This window comes from Saccopteryx leptura, chromosome 2 (assembly GCF_036850995.1).
Source record: "Saccopteryx leptura isolate mSacLep1 chromosome 2, mSacLep1_pri_phased_curated, whole genome shotgun sequence".
NCBI lineage: Eukaryota > Metazoa > Chordata > Mammalia > Chiroptera > Emballonuridae > Saccopteryx > Saccopteryx leptura.
Genome location: NC_089504.1, coordinates 338,173,916 through 338,197,166, shown reverse-complemented (window position 1 = coordinate 338,197,166; position 23,251 = coordinate 338,173,916). Strand labels below are relative to the sequence as shown.

Here is a 23,251-nt window from a genome sequence, read left to right as displayed (position 1 = left end):
CAGTTACACAGTATTACTACTCTAGGCACACACTTAAACACATTCACTCATTTAACTCTCATGATAGTCCCACAAGGGCAAAAAGTATTATTATTATCGCCATCTTACAGATGAGGGAACTGAGGCTCTGGGAGGTTAGGTATCTTGTCCAAGATCACACAGCTAGTGAGCACAGGAGCTGGGAGTCAAACCTAAGCAGCCTGGCTCCAGGATCCGTGCCCTCAATGACTACTGTGACAGCGACAGTAACTAATCATGTTGGAGAATGGGCAGTTGGCTGTATATGGTGGCCGCAGCAAGGATGGATACCCACAGGTTGCTTGGGCTCCCAGTGCTCATGGCTCTGGCTTAGCCTGGAATTAGGAAGTCTTTAATCCCCTTTTTCTTTGTAATCAGCTCCCCATGTGGAGGGACCTAGTGGAAGGTGGGTAGGCGCAGCAGCAGGGAGATGGACACAGCATAATCTTGCAGCTCCTCCTTGCAGCAGGCCAAACCCAACTTTTAAGCAGACCACATACTTACGTTGAACAAAGCAGGATGCAAGGTGGCTCTGGTCAGTCAGTGGGCATGAGGAGGAAGACAGACCTTCCGAGAGTTTAACTAATGAATCAAAAAAATTGGGAGGAGGAAAAGTCTCATTAAAAAAATGCAAGAAGCCTGACCAGGCGGTGGCGCAGTAGATAGAGCGTCGGACTGGAATGCAGAGGACCCAGGTTCGAGACCCCGAGGTCGCCAGCTTGAGCACAAGCTCATCTGGTTTGAGCAAAAGCCCACCAGCTTGAACCCAAGGTCGCTGGCTCCAGCAAGGGGTTACTCCGTCTGCTGAAGGCCCGCGATCAAGGCACATGTGAGAAAGCAGTCAATGAACAACTAAGGTGTTGCAACGAAAAACTAATGATTGATGCTTCTCATCTTTCTCCATTCCTGTCTGTCCCTGTCTATCCCTCTCTCTGACTCACTCTCTGTCTCTGTAAAAAAAAATAATAATAAAAAATAAAAAATGCAAGAAGGGCCTGACCTGTGGTGGTGCAGTGGATAAAGTGTCGACCTGGAAATGCTGAGGTCGCCGGTTCGAAACCCTGGGCTTGCCTGGTCAAGGCACATATGGGAGTTGATGCTTCCTGCTCCTCCCCCCTTCTCTCTCTCTCTCTCCTTTCTAAAATGAATAAAAAATAAAAAAATTAAAAAAATGCAAGAAGGTGGCCCTGGCCGGTTGGCTCAGTGGTAGAGCGTCGGCCTGGCGTACAGGAGTCCTGGGTTTGCCTGACCTGTGGTGGTGCAGTGGATAAAGCATCGACCTGGAAATGCTGAGGTCGCCGGTTCGAAACCCTGGGCTTGCCTGGTCAGGGCACATGTGGGAGTTGATGCTTCCAGCTCCTCCCTCTCTTCTCTCTCTCTCTGTCTCTCTCTCCTCTCTCTCTCTCCTCTCTAAAATGAATAAATAAAATAAAATTAAAAAAAAAAAGGAGTCCCGGGTTCAATTCCCGGCCAGGGCACACAGGAGAAGCACCCATCTGCTTCTCCACCCCCCCTCTCCTTCTTCTCTGTTAATTTATCAAATATTAATAAATTAACTTTCTTCCCCTCCCACAGCCAAGGCTCCATTGGAGCAAAGTTGGCCCGGGCACTGAGGATGGCTCTATGGCCTCTGCCTCCGGCGCTAGAATGGTTCTGGTTGCAACAGAGCGGTGCCCCAGATGGGCGGAGCATCGCCCCCTGGTGGGCATGCCAGGTGGATCCCGGTTGGGCGAATGCGGGAGTCTGTCTGACTGCCTCCCCGTTTCCAACTTCAGAAAAATACAATAAAATAAAATAAAGTAGGGAAGTAACTTTACTTTATAAAATTTATATAGTAGAGTTACAGCAAGTTAAAGCATATAATAATAATTACTTACCAAGTACTTTATGTTGGATTTTCGCTAAGTTTGGCAGAATAAATCTTTATAAAACAACTTAGTATAGTTAAATCTATCTTTTTATTTATACTTTGCTTGCTCTGCTACCGCCCACCATGATAGCTGGAACGCCCACTAGTGGGCGGTAGGGACCAGGTTGACTACCACTGGGTTAGAGTATTGTCCCCATATGCCAAACTTGTGGGTTCAATCCCAAGTCACGACACATACAAGAATCAACCAATAAATGCAGAAATAAGTGGAACAACAAATCAATGTCTCTCTCCTTCTCTCTCTCTCTCTAAAAATTAATTAAAAAAAATTTTAATATACCTGATCTGTGATGGGGCAGTGGATAAAGCATCAACCTGGAACACTGAGGTCACGGGTTCAAAACCCTGGGCTTGCCTAGTCAAGGCACATATGGGATTTAATGCTTCCTGCTCCCACCCCCCCATGAATACATTTTTTAAAATATAATTTAAAAAAAGTTTTTTGCAACAGAGACAGAGAGAGAGAGACAGAGAGAGGGACAGATAGGAACAGACAGGAAGGAAGAGAGATGAAAAGCATCTATTTTTTGTTGCAACATCTTAGTTGTTTATTGGTTGCTTTCTCATGTGTGCCTTGACGGGGGGACTACAGCAAAGAGAGTGACCTCTTGCTCAAACCAGCAACCTTGGGCTTCAAGCCAGCAACTATGGGGTCATGTGCATGATCCCACACTCAAGCCAGTGACCCTGTGCTCAAGCTGGTGAGCCCGCACTCAAGCTGGATTAGCCAGAGCTCAAGCTGGTGACCGCAGGGTTTCGAACCTGGGTGCTCTATGTCCAGTCCAATGCTCTATCCTCTGCACCACCACCTGATCAGGCAAAAAATCTAAAAATATTTTTTATTTAAAAAATTTAATTAGTGAGAAACTTTTTCATAATGGAATCTTTTAAAAAATTTTATTTCTCTACTAAAAGAAGAGAATAAGCCAAAGCCTTTTTTGTTTTAAAATGTAGCCACTGTCCCTTGGAAATATAAAATAGTATCAGGAAGAGGTCTCTTTTTGCACTATTCTGTTTAAGTGGAATTGTTCTGAATAAAACGTGACTTCCATGGCAGCCCATAGTGTACTTACATATGGTCAAAGCAGTGGTGGGATTCAGTAGGTTCACACTCATTCGGCAGAACCGATACCTACTTTTTTGTTGAGTTCAGTGAACCGGTTGTTAAAATGGCACTTGTAATCAGGGTTCTCTCTAAAGTGGGTGCCTGGGCAACCGCTCAATGGGGAACTCACAAATTTACATTCCTTACTCTTTTTTAACGTTCATCTGTGCAACAGTGTATTCTAAGTGCCCGTAGTAATGTTCATTCTGTCCACAGGTGAAAAAAATTTGACAGAACTATGCTTGTAATATTTATTTATTCATTTCATAAAACTCATTATACTTTTGGTGAAATACTGCATTTTAATTCCCTCATGTTTGTTACTTCAATAAACAAACATATAAAGAGAAAAAGTGCCTAATAACCAGCAGGTGACAAGCTGTCATTGGAAATATCTTAAATAACAGTTTTACTGGTTTTTGTCAGGTCTAATTTAATATTTATTTTTTAAAATTATTTTTATTTTATTTATCCATTTCAGAGAAGAGAGAGAGAGAGAGAGAAGGTGGGGAGGAGCAGGAAGCATCAACTCCCGTATATGCCTTGACCAGGCAAGCCTAGGGTTTCAAACCGGCAACCTCAGCATTCCAGGTCAAGGCTTTATCCACTGCACCACCACAGGTCAGGCTAATTTAATATTTTAAAACTCTTTCTTATAACATTATCTAGTTTTGTGTACCTCTTTAATGTTCTTATTTAAGTATTAAATGCATGAAATAATAAACTACATTTCGGTATACTGGTGTTTATTTTTTTAATTTTTTATTTTATTTTATTTATTCATTTTAGAGAGGAGAGAGAAAGGGAGAGAGAGAGACAGAGAGGGAGAGAGAGAGGAGAGAGAGACAGAGAGAGAAGGTGGGGAGGAGCAGGAAGCATCAACTCCCATATGTGCCTTGACCAGGCAAGCCCAGGGTTTTGAACCGGCGACCTCAGCATTTCCAGGTAAACGCTTTATCCACTGCGCCACCACAGGTCAGGCAAGGTATACTGTTTTTTTATACTTAAAATGGTCAGTAGGGCAGAGAATCGGTTGGTAAATTATTTGAATCCTACCACAGGTCAAAGGATGTCATTATGATGAGGCAGTCAAATTGCCTGGCAGCTGTCAAAGCACTGACTTGAAGAACAACTAATCTATTGTCTTAAAAACAATCATGTGACAACTTTGGGGAATGATGTTTCAGGAAATAGGGATATAACCAGATCCTTTGTTTTAAAAATGTTCTGGACTGGTCTAAATAATCAAAACAATATAAGCACAAAGAAAGAACTATACTGAACTTGCTAAGGCATATTTAAGTTTTCTAAGTGGAATTAAAAAAATACTTAAAATGTATACTTAATTCCTCAAAAAATTAAAAACAATTATTGTATGATCCAGCAATTCCACTTTTGGGTGTTTACTCAAAAGAACTGAAAGCAGTATCTTGAAGAGCTATTTGTACACCCATTTTCAAAGCAGTATTTTTCCCAAAAGCCAAGAATCCAAGATGTGGAAGCAACCCAGTGTCTATTATTGGTTAAATGAATAAACAAAATGTGGTATAGACAGACAATAGAATATTATTCAGCATTAAAGAGGAAGGAAATTCTGACACATGCTATAACTGGGATAACCCTTGAGAACATTATACTAAGTGAAACAAGCCAGTCAGTCACAAAAGGACAATATCTATGATTCCACTTATATCTGATATCTAGAGCGAGCAAACTCGTAGAAGCTGAAAGTGGAATGGTGGTTGCTAGGGGCTGCGGGGATGGGGAGTTACTGTTTAAACAATATAGAGTTTTAGTTTTGCAAAATTAAAAAGACCTGGCGCAGGATTGCATAGCAATATGAATGCACTTACCACTGAACTATACTCTTAAAAGTGGTTAAGATGGTGGGCCCTGGCCGGTTGGCTCAGTGGTAGAGCGTCGGCCTGGCGTGCAGAAGTCCCGGGTTCGATTCCCGACCAGGGCACACAAGGGAGGCGCCCATCTGCTTCTCCACCCCTCCCCTTCTCCTTCCTCTCTGTCTCTCTCTTTCCCTCCTGCAGCCAAGGCTCCATTGGAGCAAAGATGGCCCGGGCACTGGGGATGGCTCCTTGGCCTCTGCCCCAGGCGCTGGAGTGGCTCTGGTCGCGACAGAGCGACGCCCCGGAAGGTCAGAGCATCGTCCACTGGTGGGCAGAGCGTCGCCCCCTGGTGGGCGTGCCGGGTGGATCCCGGTCGGGCGCATGCGGGAGTCTGTCTGACTGTCTCTCCCCATTTCCAGCTTCAGAAAAATACAAAAAAAAAAAAAAGTGGTTAAGATGGTGGATTTTATGTTATGTATGTTTATCACGACTAAAAATAAAAAAATTTTAATGCATACTTAAATAATTTAGAAACTGATATTTTTTTTCCAAGAAATCATGTTTCTCCAGTTAAATAAGAAGCAACATTTCCATCAGAGCAACATCATTAAATATAAAAAAAAATGTGATAAGAGATACATCTTTAAAGTGGAGTTATGTAAATATTATTTAAAATTCCCTGGGACACATGCCAGAATATATACTTCACCTGAGTTAAAGATTGAAATGTATTGTACAATGTGAAACCAAAGATTTAAATAGAGCCCTGGCCGGTTGGCTCAGTGGTAGAGCGTCCGCCTAGCGTGCGGAGGACCCGGGTTCAATTCCCGGCCAGGGCACACAGGAGAAACGCCCATTTGCTTCTCCACCCCTCCGCCGCGCTTTCCTCTCTGTCTCTCTCTTCCCCTCCCGCAGCCAAGGCTCCATTGGAGCAAAGATGGCCCGGGCGCTGGGGATGGCTCTGTGGCCTCTGCCTCAGGCGCTAGAGTGGCTCTGGTCGCAACATGGCGACGCCCAGGATGGGCAGAGCATCGCCCCCTGGTGGGCAGAGCGTCGCCCCTGGTGGGCGTGCCGGGTGGATCCCGGTCGGGCGCATGCGGGAGTCTGTCTGACTGTCTCTCCCTGTTTCCAGCTTCAGAAAAAAGAAAGAAGAAAAAAAAAAAAAAAAGATTTAAATAGAAAATAGAAAAACACACAGACATATACAGGCGAATTTCTTTCTAAACTTGGGGTGGTAAAGTTATCTAACTAAAATTTAAAATCTAAAAGCCATAAAAGCCTGGGCTGTAGTGGCGCAGTGAATAAAGCGTCAACCTGGAACGCTGAGGTCACCAGTTCAAAGCCCAGGGCTTGCCCAGTCAAGGCACATATGAGAAGCAATCAATGAACAGCTTAAGTGAAGCAACTATGAGTTGATACTTCTCCCTCTTCCCAACTCCTCTCTCTGTAAAATCAATAAATAAAAATCTTTAAAAGCCATAAAAGAAAACACTGGTAAAATTTACTACTTCAAAATAGAAAAATGTCTTATGTTATTCTAAAATTCATGCTAAACAGAATGAAAAGATAAATGACTAACTGGGGAACAAAACTTGCAATTCATATCACAGACAAAAGGCTAATCTTGCTAATTTATAGAGTTCCTAAAATCCATTTTAAAAAGATACAACACAAGATATAAACACATAATTTGTGAAGAAATACAATTAAAGGTACAGTATGCTCCTATGTTACTTTTTTTAACCCATCAGATTGGCAAAAAAAAGTCACAAATGTTTCACAACACACTTAATTGGCAGGCTCTGGGGATACACATTTATTTTCTTTCTTTCTTTTTTTTTTTTTTTTACCTTTATTTTCAAATTCGATCTCCAAAATACAAGCCTACAAAAATAGAAACTATTTTGTGTATTCACATTGGATTTAGAGTCGGGCATAATTTTTTTGTTTTTGTTTTGTTTTGTAGCATCTACCTCATAAAGTCATTGTGAAGATGAATGAAATACCAAAGGTCAGATTCCTGACAACAAAGTAGACCTCTTTTTAAAATATTGATGTATAATTGACAACAGATTATATAATTAATACCAGTCCCTTTAAAGAGAAATTTAACATAACACACTTCAGGATGTGTCCATAAACTTTCTTTCTTTTTTTAAGATTTTATTTATTCATTTTAGAGACAAGAGAGAGATAGAAAAAAAAGAGGGGAGGAGTAGGAAGCATCAACTAACTCCCATATGTGCCTTGACTAGGCAAGCCCAGAGTTTTGAACCAGCGACATCAGCGTTCCAGACTGATGCTTTATCCACTGCGCCACCAGAGGTCAGGCCTACACATTTCTTTTGTGAGAGTGTAAATGGGTATAACCCAGCTAGAGGGCAATTTGACAATGAAGATTAAAATTACAAATGAATTTACCCTAAGATTCTACAACCCTACTGGTGGTGGTACAGTGCATAGAACATTGACCTGGGATACTGAGGTCACTGGCTTGAGCATGACCTCATCTGGCCAGAGCGCAGGCTTGCCAGCTTGAGCATGGGATCATCAACATGATCCCACTAGGTCACTGGCTTGAGCCCAAACGTTGCTGGCTTAAAGCCCAAGGTCACTGGCTTGAGCCTAAGGTCGCTGGCTTGAGCAAGGGGTCACTAGCTCAGCTGGAGCCCCCGGTCAAGGCACGTATGAGAAGCAACCAATGAACAACTAAAGTGAAGTAACTACGAGTTGATGCTTCTCATTTCTCTCCCTTCCTGTCTCTCTCCCTTCTTTTCTCTCTCTCTTTCTCTCTCTCAATCTTAAAAAAAAAAAAAAGATTCCACAAACCTTACTGGCATTTATCTGCACCCATATAAAATGATGTATGTAGAGTTTTAACATCAACATTATTTGTAATTATAAGTAATTAGTAGCAATCATGCATCTAGAAGTAGAGGATGGAGTAAATGTGAACATATCCATAAACTGGAATACCACGCAGCTATATAAGAGAGAAAATGCTCAAGGTACTGATTCCTGCATGTATCCAGATACATTAAGTACAGAAATAAAGCAGAATGCAGAACAGTGTATATAGTATGCTAGCCTTTGTGTGAAAAAGATTAGGGGAGATAAGAAGAGAAACTCATATTTGCTTGTATTTGCGTGAGTCTGAATGGACATTCAGGACACTAATAAAAGTGGTTGACTGAGATGGGAATAGCTGGAATTGGGCAAGAGCAGGAAAGACTTTTGTTGTTGGTCTTTTTATATTGTTTTAATTTTTTAATTTAAAATTTAATTTTAAGATTTAACTTCAAAATTATAAGTTGAATTTTAAAATTAATTTTAAATTCATATAACTAAATGATATAACTAAGGGACCCAACCTAAATTTAGGAGTACGCAGGACCCAAGAGGGCACTTATATCTCAGATAATTTTTGTAAAACTGTGCTTCATTGGTCCTAAAGAAAAATTTTCCAAGGAATCATGTTTCTCCACTTAAATAAGGAATGACATTTTAAGCAGAGCAAGATATTTTAAATAGAAAAAAGGCTGTACGAGGCCCTGGCTGGGTAGCTTTACTGGATAGAGCATCGAGTCAATGCACCAAGGTCGAGGGTTCGAGCCTTGGTCAAAGCATATAAAAGAATCAACCAATAGGCCCTGGCCGGTTGGCTCAGCGGTAGAGCATCGGCCTGGCGTGCGGGAGACCCAGGTTCGATTCCCGGCCAGGGCACATAGGAGAAGCGCCCATTTGCTTCTCCACCCCCCTCCCCTCCTTCCTCTCTGTCTCTCTCTTCCCCTCCCGCAGCCAAGGCTCCATTGGAGCAAAGATGGCCCAGGCGCTGGGGATGGCTCCTTGGCCTCTGCCCCAGGCGCTAGAGTGGCTCTGGTAGCGGCAGAGCGACGCCCCGGAGGGGCAGAGCATCGCCCCCTGGTGGGCAGAGCGTCGCGGTGGATCCCGGTTGGGCGCATGCGGGAGTCTGTCTGACTGTCTCCCCGTTTCCAGCTTCAGAAAAAAAAAAAAAAAAAAAAAAGAATCAACCAATAAATGTTGTTTCTCCCTCTCTCTCCTTCCCTCTTTCTCTAAAATCAATCAATAAAAATATTTTAAAAAATAAAAAAGCTGTAAGATATATGTCTCTAAAGTATATAAAGCTGGCCATGGAGCAGGAGGCAAGGCCAAGGATGACCAGAGCTAATGTCTACAGGGAAGGTTTCACTGCTTTTCTATAATAACCAGGAGAACAACTGAGAACCTAGAGTCAGGACAGAAAGGTTCTGTTCTACATTATTACTGTTTAATATAATATTAACAAACTCTCCAAAGATTATATATATATATATTTTTTAATTTTATTTATTCATTTTTAGAAGGGAGAGAGAGAGGGAGAGAGAGAGATGGGGGGAGGAGCAGGAAGCATCAACTCCCATATGTGCCTTGACCAGGCAAGCCCAGGGTTTCGAACTAGGACCTAAAAATTTCCAGGTCGACGCTTTATCCACTGCGCCACCACATGTTAGGCTATATATATATATTTTAAATGATTATATATATATTTTTTTTAAATGTTAATGAATCTTTTGCCAGATTTTTAAAAGATTTTTTATTTATTCATTTTGTAGAGGAAAGAGAGAGAGGGAAGAGGGAAGGAGCAGGAAGCATCAACTCCCATATGTGTCTTGACCAGGCAAGCCCAGGTTTCAAACCTGCGACCTCAGTATTCCAGGTCGATGCTTTATTTACTGCGCCACCACAGGTCAGGCCAAAGATTATATTTTAATAGAATATATCAAGAACTATTTACAAAGTTGCCTGTTTTGTTGATAAAGACATTTACTAGTTAAAAATAACAGCAGCCTAATTCTGAATCTCCTCAGATAATATGGGTGAGTGGTAAACTAGCAAAATCTGGTCCACATTCTGAAGTTATAGGTTTTAGAAAATGAGCTTCTATCTCATCAAAATATCCCATGTTATATTACACTCCCAGTCACTTCCACAAACATAGCCAGCCACAAAATACCTCAGCCCATTCCTTCCTCATTTTCTTTTTCTTTTCTTTTCTTTTCTTTTATTTTTTGTATTTTTCTGAAGTTGGAAACGAGGAGGCAGTCAGACTCCTGCATGCGTCCGAACGGGATCCACCTGGCATGCCCACCAGGGGGTGATGTTCTGCCCATCTGGGGCGTTGCTCTGTTGCAAACCAGAGCCATTCTAGCGCCTGAGGCAGAGGCCATAGAGCCACCCCCAGCGCCCGGGCCAACTTTGCTCCAATGGAGCCCTGACTACGGAAAGGGAAGAGAGAGACAGAGAGGAAGGAGGGGGGGAGGGGGGGGAGAAGCAGATGGGTGCTTCTCTTGTGTGCCCTGGCCGGGAATCGAACCCGGGACTCCTGCACGCCAGGCCGACGCTCTACCACTGAGCCAACCAGCCAGGGCCTCCTTCCTCATTTTCAACACCACAGTGACCATACAGCTGGGCTCTGGGATCATGTCCCCAAAAAACAAAGCCATGGAACACACTCCCATTTCCCCCCAGCTTCCATATTTAATTTAATCCTCCTCTCCAAATAAAATCAACTCACCCTGCCTTGGTTTTTCAAGAGGCTCTTTCCCTATGAGGTTTCCTTGCAATTTCCCCCGGATAACTTCTAGGTCATGCAGAATGTCTCTCATTTTTTCCTTGGGTGTGCTGGAAGTCGCTTGCTTTGGAGAAGCCAGGGAATGGTCCGCTCCACCAGGAAAAGTCTAGTGATGAATCATTAAAAAAAAAGTAACGAAAGGCTTCTAAGGAATGCATCAAATAGTATATTCTAGTTCTGCAACCCATCTACAATTTTCTACTTACCTCTTACCAGTTTTTTTTTTTTATTTATTCATTTTAGAGAGGAGAGTTAGAATGAGAGAGAGAGACAGACAGAGAGAGAGAGAGAGAGAGAGAGAGAAAGGGGGGAGGAGCAGGAAGCATCAACTCCCATATATGCCTTGACCAGGCAAGCCCAGGGTTTTGAACCGGTGACCTCAGTGCTCCAGGTCAATGCTTTATCCACTGCGCCACTACAGGTCAGGCGCCTCTTACCAGTTTTTTAAAACATAATTAGGCCCTCAAAATACATGCCTTGAAACAATCTGGAATAACACAGAGTACAGCAAAGATATGAAACAGTGGTGGGGTTATAGATGACTTTAATTCATTTTCTTTAAACTGTTATGTAGTTTCCAGTATATTGTACAATAAACGTCAATTTCTTAAGTAACAATAAAAATAAGTTAAAGATTTTTAGGTCCATATACTAGGGCTATTCAAAAGAAATTATACAGATATTTACTGGGATAAACCACAAAGGCTAGAGTAATCTCCCCTGAACTGCTATCATTATCTCATATATATTCTCAAGAGCCAATGTAAACATGTCTGCACCCAGGCCCAATTCTCTGGGGCCTCCAATACATGCTCACTGATTTTCCTTAACGTATGAATCCCCAAAACAGCCTCCCATCTGCTCCTTCCCACCTAATGCACCAGACTGTCCTTCCCAACTTCGCATAAGCCATTTTCCATTTTTTTCACAAATCATTATAATAGTAGGAAACACTTACTGAATACCTTCCACTGCCCACCTCTAATTAACATAACAACCTTCCAAGGTAGATTTATTACCCCTGTTTTGCAAAAGAAGCAGCTAAAGTTTATGAAGTTTAACAAAACATGGCCATAATTAACTTTATTGTTCTCCATTTTCACCTAGAGATAGAAACCTGAGATTCAGAGAACTGAAATGACTTGCCCAAGGTCCTAACACCAGAGAGTGGCCAGGTCAGGTCTGCAAGTCAGACTCGCAGACTTTCCACCCCCACACATTGCATCCCTGAAGATGGACTCGTTCACTCACTCACTGGGAAGTGCCTGGCACTGTGCTAGGCCTGGGAATACAAAGGGGAACAAAGGAACAGAAGCCGTCAAGGTCTCTACCCTTATGAATGTTAGAGTACAGTGTAGAAGAGAGAGGACAGACATTGATAAATGATGACACCAATTACTATCAAGTTGCAGGTGGGAAAACTGCTACAAATGGAAGGGATAAGGAATCATGACAGCAGCCTCTAACCCGGCCATTTGACTTGTTTAAGGAAATCAGTTAAGGATTCCCCAAGAAAGTGATGATCTAGTTGGGGTCTGAAGCAGGCAGATGACAGGGGGGAAGAAGAACATTCCATGGGGTGTGCTCTGTGGTGGGGAAAAGTGCGACAACACCGTGGAGGGACGGACTTGGCCCAGTGTGGGTGAAATCTGAAGAAGTCCTTGTTGGTTCTGTGAGGATCTGGGTCTTAATCCTACGGAGTACAAACAGATATCATTGGAGTATTTGAAGCAGATAAGTTACATGATCAGGTTTGTGTTTGAAAGGGCCACTCTGGCCTGACCAGGTGGTGGTGCAGTGGATAGAGCATTGGACTGGGACGTGGAGGACCCAGGTTCGAAACCCCGGGGTTGCCAGCTTGAGCGTGGTCTCATCTGGTTTGAGCAAGGCTCACCAGCTTGGACCCAAAGTCACTGGCTTGAGCAAGGAGTTACTCCATCTTCTGTAGCCCCCTGGTCAAGGGACATATGAGAAGGCAATCAATGAACAACTAAGGTGCCGCAGCAAAGAATTGATCCTTCTCATCTCTCTCCCTTCTTGTCTGTCCCTGTCACACACACAAAAAAAGAAAAGGTAACTCTGATGACCGCAAGGACAGCGGGGTAGAGTGGAGCAATTAGGAGGCTACTTTGGCAAATCAGGCAAGAAATGATCATATGCGCCTAACCAGGCGGTGGCGCAGTGAATAGAGAGTTGGACTGGGATGCGGAGGACCCAGGTTTGAAACACCAAGGTCACCAGCTTGAGTGCGGGATCTCTGGTTTGAGCAAAAACTCACCAGCTTGGACCCAAGGTCGCTGGCTTGAGCAAGGGGTTACTCAGTCTGCTGAAGGCCTGCGGTCAAGGCACATATGAGAAAGCAATCAATGAACAACTAAGGTGATGCAATAAAAAACTAATGATTGATGCTTCTCATCTCTCTCCATTCCTGTCTGTCTGTCCCTGTCTATACCTCTCTGACTCTCTCTGTGTCTCTGTAAAAACAAAAACAAAACAAAAAAATGATCATACGCTTGGATTACAGAGATGGAAGTCTCAAAGGAGCTCAAGAATAGTAAATAGATTCAAGAGATGTTTCAGCAGGTGAGGGAAGAGGTAACATGATTCCCAGGTTGCTGGCTTTGTGCCCTTTGGACAAATAATAGTGCCAGTCAGATGGGGAATTTTGGAGGAGGAACAGCTGGGCAGGTTAAGCGTGATGTGCCTTTGAGATCCCAAGAGGAAAACATGAAAAGGAAGATACCAGACTACAGGTTAGAGACATGGCCAGGCTGGAGCTATGTCTGTGCTAATTAAAACGATAGGTAGGGGAAGAGCAAGGAACTACAACTCAGACTTGAAGAATCCTAGCATTTCATTGCTAAGCAGCAGAGAGGAAGCCTGCCAAATAAACTGAAAAAGAGCAGCCAGAGAAACAGGGGAAGGCTGGGAGACTTGTGTCACAGAATCTGAAGGAAAAGAAAGCTTCAAGAATGAAGGTGTGGGCCCTGGCTGGTTAGCTCAGCAGTAGAACGTTGGCCCGGTGTGTGGAAGTCCTGGGTTCGATTCCTAGCCAGGGCACATAGGAAAAGCGCCCATCTGCTTCTCCACCCTTCCCCCTCTTCTTCCTCTTTATCTCTTTCTTCCTCTCCTGTAGCCAAGGCTCCAATGGAGCAAAGTTGGCCCAGGCACTGCAGACGGCTCCACGGCCTCCACCTCACGTGCTAGAATGGCTCTGGCAGCAACAGAGCAACAATCCAGATGAACAGAGCATCGCCCCCTGGTGGGCATGCCGGGTGGATCCTAATAGAGCGCATGCAGGAGTCTGTCTGATTGCCTGTTTCTAACTTTGGAAAAATACAACCCTGGCTATTGGCTCAGTGGTAGAGTATCGGCCTGGTGTGCAGGAATCCCAGGTTCGATTCCCGGCCAGGGCACACAGGAGAAGCGCCCATCTGTTTCTCCACCCTACCCTCTCTCCTTCCTCTCTCTCACTTCCCCTCCCACAGCCAAGGCTCCATTGGAACAAAGTTGGCCCGGGCGCTGAGGATGGCTCTATGGCCTCTGCCTCAGGCGCTGGAATGGCTCTGGTTGCAACAGAGCGATGCCCCAATGGGCAGAGCATCACCCCCTGGTGGGCATGCCGGGTGGATCCCAGTCGGGTGCATGCAGGAGTCTGTCTGACTGCCTCCCCATTTCCAACGTCAGAAAAATACAAAAAAAAAAAGAAGGAAAAAAAAGAAGGTGTGGCCCGCTGTGCCAAAGGCTGAAAGGTCAATGGAGATGAGGACTAGAATGTCTGTAGGATTTACAGCGAGGCCACTGGTGATCTTAGAACTGGTTAGAGGGAGTGATAAGGATGGAACCTAGATTACTTGAGGTTTCCCTACCTCAAGCACTGCGAACTTCCAGTCATTCCTGTTTGGTGGTAAAGAGTAAGACTTATTGTATCCTTCCACTGCAAACACATACGTACATGTTGCTCCAGTTGGAAGCTGCGCCGACCCCTGCCCCCTGCCCCATCCTTTCCTCTCCCAGCTGCGCCTACCATGCCCAGGGTGTTCAGTTCATTGTCTGGTCCAGATTCTGGGAGGTGTCTCTGACTCTGAAGGTTCCTGACAATGTCTATAAGCTGTTCCACCAGCTCTGCCAGCTCCTGACCAACTTCTGTGATGTTCTTCGGTGTGGCCGCCTTTAAAAGAGCAAAGCAGAACACAAGGCTGGACCCAGGAGTCAGCTCTAGACAGGGGGTGAAGCCTGGGTAAAGGAACAGGCAAGGAAGTGAAAAAAACATTCAGAGAACAAGGAGGTAGACCTCCCCCCCAAACCTTTTGCATGTCCGTTTCCCATACTGATAGGAAAGCAGGGTCCATCAGCTGTGGAATGGAGGGTGCGAGGCAATGAGAGTGAAGTGCGAAGGGAAGCCTAGGGGTCACTATGAACTGGGAGGTCAGGGCAGAAACGCTATGAACCTGGAGATTCGGCAGGGGAGGTGGCAGCTGACAAAGTGAGTGCTGCAGTGGAAGGTGTCTGACTCGAGTTTAAGCTCCACCCTTGGCCTCCGTCTCTTGCTGTGTCCTCATGACTCCTTTCAAAAAGGAAAGTGACCATCCCTCCTTCTCTTCCATAGGGAAAAGGACCTACTTAACTCTTCACTGTTAAAGGATCTTGGAGACTTTAAAGTGATGGACAGATGGAAGCTTTTATGTGTGTTGATATATTTAACATTTGAAAAATTCATAAGACAGTGGTAAACAACTCCACTTCAAGAGCTTAATCTGTTCAGCTGCCTGGTTGGGAGTGGAAGTAAGTTTTGCAGCCAACATATTTTGGCAACAACCTCAAGACCGGCTGACAGTCATCAGTGGCAGGCTGGGCACAGACCTCCATGGAGAACTTTGCATGGCTTTCAAAAGGGGTGGTTCTACAGAGTCACAGAAATGGAAGGTGCTCATCAGCCTACTGTACATAAACCAGAGTTTTTATCACTTTGTTTTGACATTTTTCATATTTTCAATTTTGCTGGAACCTCAAAAACTGGAATTAATCCAGGACCTATTTCATCTCTTAAAAAATCCCTGGTGCCTGACCAGGCGGTGGCGCAGTGAATAGAGCGTTGGACCCAGGTTCGAGACCCCGAGGTTGCCAACTTGAGCGCGGGCTCATCTGGTTTGAGCAAAAGCCCACCAGCTTGAACCCAAGGTCGCTGGCTCCAGCAAGGGGTTACTCGGTCTGCTGAAGGCCCGCGGTCAAGGCACATATGAGAAAGCAATCAATGAACAACTAAGGTGTTGCAACGCGCAACGAAAAACTAATGATTGATGCTTCTCATCTCTCTCCGTTCCTGTCTGTCTGTCCCTGTCTATCCCTCTCTCTGACTCTCTGTCTCTGTAAAAAAAATAAATAAAATAAAAAATAAAAATAAATAAAAAATCCCTGGTGGTGATCTGACCTGTGGTGGTGCAGTGGGTAAAGCATTCGACCTGGAACACTGAGGTTGCCAGTTTGAAAACCTCGGGCTTCCTGGTCAAGGCACATATGAGAAGCAACTACCAGTTGATGCTTCCCATTCCTCCCTTTCCCATTTCTCTCTCTCTCTCCTCTCTAAAAGTAAATAAATAAAATCTTAAAAAAAAAAAAAAGCCCTGATGATGTCCCTCAAAATAACACGTGTTTTAAAAGTCATAATCAGGTTGTTAGAGAGCGAGGTGGCTGATCACTGGAAACACTGTTTGCTCTTAAATTTCTAGGCCCCACTCCTAAATATTCAAGCAGCCAGAACTCTAGAATGGAGTCCTTATCTAGGCACCTGAGCAAATTAAAAACTTTAAAAAATAAGTGCATTGCTTTTTCTATCCATAAGAGAATGCAAATTTATTGTGGCAAACAGAGACAATGCAGAGAATAAAAAGATAGGAAATGTTTAATCCAATATCCTACCTTCCAAAGACAACCATTTTAATTTAAAAGCCAATGGAAAGTATATTCAGTCACTATACACTATATTAACATAGAGTTTTAAGAACCTGAGGGAGGCCCTGGCCGGTTGGCTCAGTGGTAGAGCGTCGGCCTGGCGTGCAGGAGTCCCAGGTTCGATTCCCGGCCAGGGCACACAGGAGAAGCGCCCATCTGCTTCTTCACCCCTCCCCCTTTCCTTCCTCTCTGTCTCTCTCTTCCCCTCCCGCAGCCAAGGCTCCACTGGAGCAAAGTTGGCCCGGGCACTGAGGATGGCTCTGTGGCTTCTGCCTCAGGCACTAGAATGGCTCTGATTGTGGCAGAGCGACGCCCCAAGATGGGCAGAGCATCACCCCCTGGTGGGCATGCCGGGTGGATCCCGGTCAGACACATGCAGGAGTCTGTCTGACTGCCTCCCCGTTTCCAGCTTCGGAAAAATACAAAAAAAAAACCCCTGAGGGATAATGTTGTATTTATAATCTAAAAGTAGAGAATAGGCTTTGTTCATAATTGCGGGGGGGGGGGGGGGAATAAAGCAACCAATATGTCCATCAAAAGGTGAATGGAGCCTGACCGGTGGTGGTGCAGTGGGATAAGGCTTCAACCTGGAATGCTGAGGTCGCCCGTTCGATACCCTGGGCTTGCCTGGTCAAGGCACATATGGGAGTTGATGCTTCCTGCTCCTCCTTTTCTCTCTCTCTCTCTCCTCTTTGAAAACTGAATAAATAAAATCTTTAAAAAAAAAGGTGAATGGATAAACTGGGGTATAGCTACACAATGAAATATTAGCAATAAAAAGAAATGACTTATCAAGCCACAAACCTTAATTTTGCTTTGTGAAAGAAGATAATCTGAAAAGGCTATATACTATATGGTTCCAACTATATGACATTCTGAAAAAGGGAAAGCAAAAGAGATAGTACAAAGATTAGTAGTTGCTAGGGACTGGCTCAGGGGTACAAACAGGAAGATCAAAGAAGATTTCCAGGGCACTAAACCTGTATGATAACCGTAAGTGTAGATACAGGACCTCAAACATTTGTCAAAAGCCATAGAACTGAGCCCTGGCTGGGTAGCTCAGTTGGTTGGAGCATCATCTCAATAGGCCAAGGTTGTGGGTTTGATCCCCAGTCAGGGCACATACGAGAATCAACCAGTGAATGCATAAATAAGTAGAACAACAAATCAATGTTTCTCTCTCTCTAAAGTCAATTTATAAAAAGCCATATAACTGTACAACATGAAAAGTGAACCCTAATGTAAACATATAGATTTTAGTAAATAACAGTGTACTGATAATATCAGTTCATCCACTGTAAAAAATGTACCATAGCAATGCAAAGTGTTTATATATATAGCTATATATAAAGGGTTTTTTATATTGCCCTGACCTAGGATCGAACCTAGCATTCTCTGCACCTCAGGATGATGCTTTAACTAACTGAACTATCCCGCCAGGGCATGCAAGGTGTTAACAATAGGGGAAGAGCCTGACCAGGCAGTGGTGCAGTGGATAGAGCATTGGACTGGGATGCGGAGGACCCAGGTTCAAGACCCCGAGGTTGCCAGCTTGAGCGCGGGTTTATCTGGTTTGAGCAAAGCTCACCAGCCTGGACCCAAGATTGCTGGCTTGAGCAAGGGGTTACTCGGTCTGCTGTATCCCATGGTCAAGGCACATATGAGAAAATAATCAATGAACAACTAAGGCAAGGGTCCCCAAACTATGGCCCGTGGGCCGCACGCAGCCCCCTGAGGCCATTTATCCAGCCCCCGCTGCACTTCTGGAAGGGGCACCTCTTTCATTGGTGGTCAGTGAGAGGAGCACAGGATGCATCCACATCCTGGAGTACTGTATGTGGCGGCACCACAAAGCACGGTGTCACTCACATACAGTACTACTTCCCGTGACGCGGGATGCACGCGTCACAGCTCTGGAAGCGCATCATATCACTTGTTACGGCTAGCAGTGACAAATATGGAACCAGACATTGACCATCTCATTAGCCAAAAGCAGGCCCATAGTTCCCATAGAAATACTGGTCAGTTTGTTGATTTAAATTTACTTGTTCTTTATTTTAAATATTGTATTTGTTCCCGTTTTGGTTTTTTACTTTAAAATAAGATATGTGCAGCGTGCATAGGGATTTGTTCATAGTTTTTTTATAGTCTGGCCCTCCAATGGTCTGAGGGACAGTGAACTGGCCCCCTGTGTAAAAAGTTTGGGGACCCCTGAACTAAGGTGTCATCACGAAAAACTGATGATTGATGTTTCTCATCTCTTTCTGTTCCTGTCTGTCTGTCCCTATCTATCCCTCTCTCTGACTCTCTCTCTCTGTAAAAAAAAAACAAAAAAAAAAAACCCAAAAAAACAAAACACAATAGGGGAAGCTGTGAGAAATACACAGGAACTTTCTATTCTTTCTGCTCAATTTCTGCAAACCTAGCTTGCTCTAAAAAATAAAGTCTATTAATTCACTTTTTCTTTTAAAAATTTTTTTCATTGATTTAAAAAAAAGAGAGAAAGGAAAAGAGAGAGAAGCATCAATTCATTTCACTTAGTTGTTCCATTTAGTTGTGTACTCATTGATTGCTTCTCATCCGTGCCTTGACTGGGGGTCAAACCTACAACCTCTGGTGTGCCAGCTCAATGCTTTATCCACTGAACCACCCAGAGCAATTAATTTTCTTTTAAAAACATAACCTGGCTATACAACATGACCTCAACTCTGTTTAAAAGGACTTGAGAGAATAACAAAAGGGTGGCATGGGCAGCTCCAAGCTCTCACCCCACTCCACACACAGAAACATTTAAAAACAAGCAGCTACTGTCTGGACCAACTGTCAGAGCTCTGGAAAACACTGAGTCAAAAAAGAGTAAGCCTTGACCGGTTGGCTTAGCAGTAGTGCCCAGCGTGTGTAAGTCCCAGGTTCGATTCCCAGTCAGGGTACACAGGAGAAACGCCCATCTGCTTCTCCACACCTCCCCCTCTCCTTCCTCTCTGTCTCTCTCTTCCCCTCCTGCAGCCAATGCTCCATTGGAGCAAAGTTGGCCTGGGGCGCTGAGAATGGCTCCATGGCCTCTGCCTTGGGAGCTAGAATGACTCTGACTGCAACGGAGCAACATCTCAGATGGGCAGAGCATCGCCCCCTGGTGGGCATGCCAGGTGGATCCCGGTCTGGCACATGCGGGAATCTGTCTGACTGCCTCCTCGTTTTTAACTTTGGAAAAATATAAAACAAAACAAAAGAGCAACCTGGCAGTAAAAAGGCTTTCTGATATTTTTATTAGCCCTTGCCCCACTCACCCTCCCCACCCCCCAGCTCAGTAACAAAATTCCCAGCATGGGATCCTGGTCCTGGCACTGGAAGGAGCACAGCAGGCCTTATTCACAAATTGTAATGCATGTCTTGTGCTAACCTGGCTCAGAGCTGTCCCAAGGAATGGCACAGGGTGTTCATTTTTGCTTCACCTGACTCGGGGCTCTGGCCAGAAAGGCAGTGGGCATGAACCACAAATGCTCCAAGCTGAACTAAACTTGCAGATGTCTGTGGCAAAGGATTATGGTTGAAACACCCAAGTCTCAGGAACAAAAGCTGGGGGAAATTGGACCACTCCTACTTTGTTGAGGGGAATGTAAAATAATGTAGCTGCTATGGAATACAGTTTGGCTATTCTTCAGTAAGTTAAACACAGACTTTCACTATGACCCAGCAAATATACTCCTAGATACTTACCCAAAAGAACTGAAACTAGAGACTGGGATAGCTGTGCACCAATGTTTACTACACCATTACTCACAATAACCAAAAAGTGGAAACCATCCAAACATCCATGAATGTACAAATGGGTTTTCTTTTTTGTTTGTTTTTGTTTTTCTAATGTGGTATGTACAGCCCTGGCCAGATAAGCTTAGTTGGTTGAAGCACAAAAGTTGCAGATTCCATCCCGGGTCAGGGTACAGACAGGAACAGATGGGTGTTTCTGTCTCTCTCTCTCCCTTCCTCTCTCTAAGAAATCAACTTTAAAAATAAATAAATTGATTCAATTCTTGGAACTTAAAAACAAACAAACACATGTTTATACCATGTTTATACTTGTCTGGACACATTGTACAGCATGAACAAACTTGAAAACATGGTAAGAGAAAGAAGGTAGTTACAAAGTGACAGCTATTGTATGATTCCATTTATATAAACTATCTAGAGCAGGGGTTGGGAACCTTTTTGGCTGAGAGAGCCATGAACGCCACTTATTTTAAAATGTAATTCCTTCAGAGCTATACAACGGCCGGGGATGTTAGGCATTATCCAATAAAAATTTGGTGTTGTCCTGGAGGACAACTGTGATTGGCTCCAGCCACCTGCAACCATGAACCTAAGCGGTAGGGAATGAATGGATTGTAATACATAAGAATGTTTCATATTTTTAACGTTTTTATTTATTTTATTTTTTTGTATTTTTCTGAAGCTGGAAACAGGGAGAGACAGTTAAGACTCCCGCATGCGCCCAACCGGGATCCACCCGGCACGCCCACCAGGGGCCACACTCTGCCCCTCCAGGGCGTCGCTCTGCCAGATCAGAGCCACTCTAGCGCCTGGGGCAGAGGTTAAGGAGCCATCCCCAGCACCCGGGCCATCTTTGCTCCAATGGAGCCTTGGCTGCGGGAGGGGAAGAGAGAGACAGAGAGGAAGAAGGGGGGGAGTGGAGAAGCAAATGGGCGCTTCTCCTATGTGCCCTGGCTGGGAATCGAACCTGGGTCTCCCGCACGCCAGGCTGACGCTCTACCGCTGAGCCAACCGGCCAGGGCGTTTTTAATTTTTTTATTAAAGATTTGTCTGCGAGCCAGATGCAGCCATCAAAAGAGCCACATCTGGCTCACAAGCCAGAGGTTCCCGACCTCTGATCTAGAGCCTGACCAGACAGGCGCGCAGTGGATAGAGCATTAGACTGGGATGCAGAGGACCCAGATTCGAGACCCCGAGGTCTCCAGCTAGAGTACGGGCTGAGCAAGGCTGGTTTGAGCAAGGCTCACCAGCTTGAGATCAAGGATGCTAGCTTGAGTGCGGGCTCATCTGGTTTGAGCAAGGCTCACCAGATTGAGCTCAAGGTTGATGGCTGGAGCAAGGGGTCACTCAGTCTTCTGTAGCCCCCCCTGCCACCCCTCCCCCGTCAAGGCACATGTGAGAAAGCAAGGAAGAATTGATGCTTCTCATTTCCCTTCCTGTCTGTCCCTATCTGTCCCTCTCTCTGATTCTCTCTGTCTCTGTGACAAAAAAAACAAACCCACAACAACAACAACAAAAATTATCTAGAGTACGTAAATTCATACAGACAGTAAGTGCATCAGAGGTTACCAGGGGCTGGAGAAGAGAGGGGAGAATAAGTTATTGCTTAGTGGGTTTGTAGTGATGGAAACGTTTTGTAAATAGATAGTGGTGAAGGTTGCACAACATTGTAAATATAACTAAAGCCACTAAATGATACACTTAAAAATGGTTAACATGGCAAATACTGTTATACATATTTGACCACAACAAAACTTTTTTGCAGAGACAGACAGTGGAAAGACTGTCAAGAAGGGTAATAGCCAAGGTGTAGAGCCGCGAGGTTGACAGAATTTCAGATTTTAATTCTTTCTGCTTCTTCATGTTTTTCTGAACTTCAAAGAGCAGGTCCTTACTTTTAGACGTGGAAAAGTAATGTGCAAGTAGAAAGGATGAGGAGAAAGAGCCACGGAAGGAGGGGTGTGCGGGCGGCGGAGCAGGTTGGAAGAAAGAGGGAACCGGGTGGGCCACCCTACCCTGAACTGCGGGGCGCGGCCCGGGGGCGGGGGGCCGGGGGCGGGGCTCCGGGGCCGGGCGCGGTCGCCCTCTCCCTCCAGCCCGCACACCACCCGACTGTACTTGTCCACCAGGTCCTGCAGGAGCGTGTTCTTCCGCAGCTGCAGCGGCTGCGCGTTGCCCTCGCGGCAGGTGGGGCAGAACCACTGGCGCCGCGCGTCCCACAGGTCCTTCAGGCAGTCTCGGCAGAAACTGTGGCCGCAGGGCAAGGTGACGGGCCAGGTGAGCAGCTCACGACAGATGATGCAACCCAGGTCGTCCTCGGCCAGCCACACGGGCACGGTCAGGTCCACGTCCAGGCCCGCCATGGTGCCCAGGCCGCCGCCCGGAAGCAGGGCCACACCAGGGACCGCCCGCCCTCAGCTACGTCTCCTCCGGCTCCTCCCTCGCTCTTCTTTGCCTCCTCCCTCGCGGCGCCTTCTTCCCCTCCTGGCGGCCCCCCTTTTCCCCTTTCTCCGGTCCTGATGAAAGCTGACTTGGAACATCCACCGCGCAGCCTGCGGCGCCCTCTGCGCAGAGCTGGCTCTCATTGCAGCCTCCTGCGCTAGGAAGTCAGCTCTCCCCAAACCGTTAGGGGCCCACTGTGTCCCAAAGATGTCCTCTAGCTGGATGTACCCCCCCCCCCCCCCCGCAATTAAAATGTAACCCGATAACGCTTGGGAGAAGAAGAAAGAGAGGATTCTATTCCAGACTCTTAAAAGAATGCGCCCACTAGGTGTCATCCAGCCCCTTACCAAACACCAAGGGATTAAAGAATACCCAACGCACAAAGCTGGGAAGCTCTTTTAAAATAGAAGCGTTCGGACTCCGCTCCCAGAGAGTCGGATTTCATTGTCTGGGATGGAGCCCGGGCACCGGTATTTTTTTAAAAAAACCTCCCCTAGATGAGTCAAATGTGCAAAGCTGAGCGAGCCTAGACTTTATGAAATTGCTGTTACATGCAGGATTGT

At 45.1% G+C, this 23,251-nt stretch overlaps 1 protein-coding gene and 1 non-coding gene across 2 annotated transcripts in view; one reads left to right on the top strand and one right to left on the bottom strand.

Annotated features, from left to right (window-relative positions):
- RNF135 (ring finger protein 135) overlaps positions 1-22,794 on the bottom strand; it is a 28,002-nt gene extending 5,208 nt beyond the window's left edge. The window contains exons 1-4 of the mRNA XM_066363787.1: positions 22,262-22,794; positions 14,554-14,697; positions 10,470-10,632; positions 523-600 (exon numbers count right to left, since the gene is read on the bottom strand). Of these exons, the coding sequence (XP_066219884.1) occupies positions 523-600; positions 10,470-10,632; positions 14,554-14,697; positions 22,262-22,609 (733 nt within the window). The 5' untranslated portion in view covers positions 22,610-22,794. The remainder of the gene's footprint in view (positions 1-522; positions 601-10,469; positions 10,633-14,553; positions 14,698-22,261) is intronic.
- On the top strand, positions 5,658-5,733 carry TRNAA-AGC (transfer RNA alanine (anticodon AGC)). Its single transcript has one exon. It is a non-coding gene; the product is annotated as a tRNA-Ala (tRNA).
- Positions 22,795-23,251: the final 457 nt, after the last annotated feature.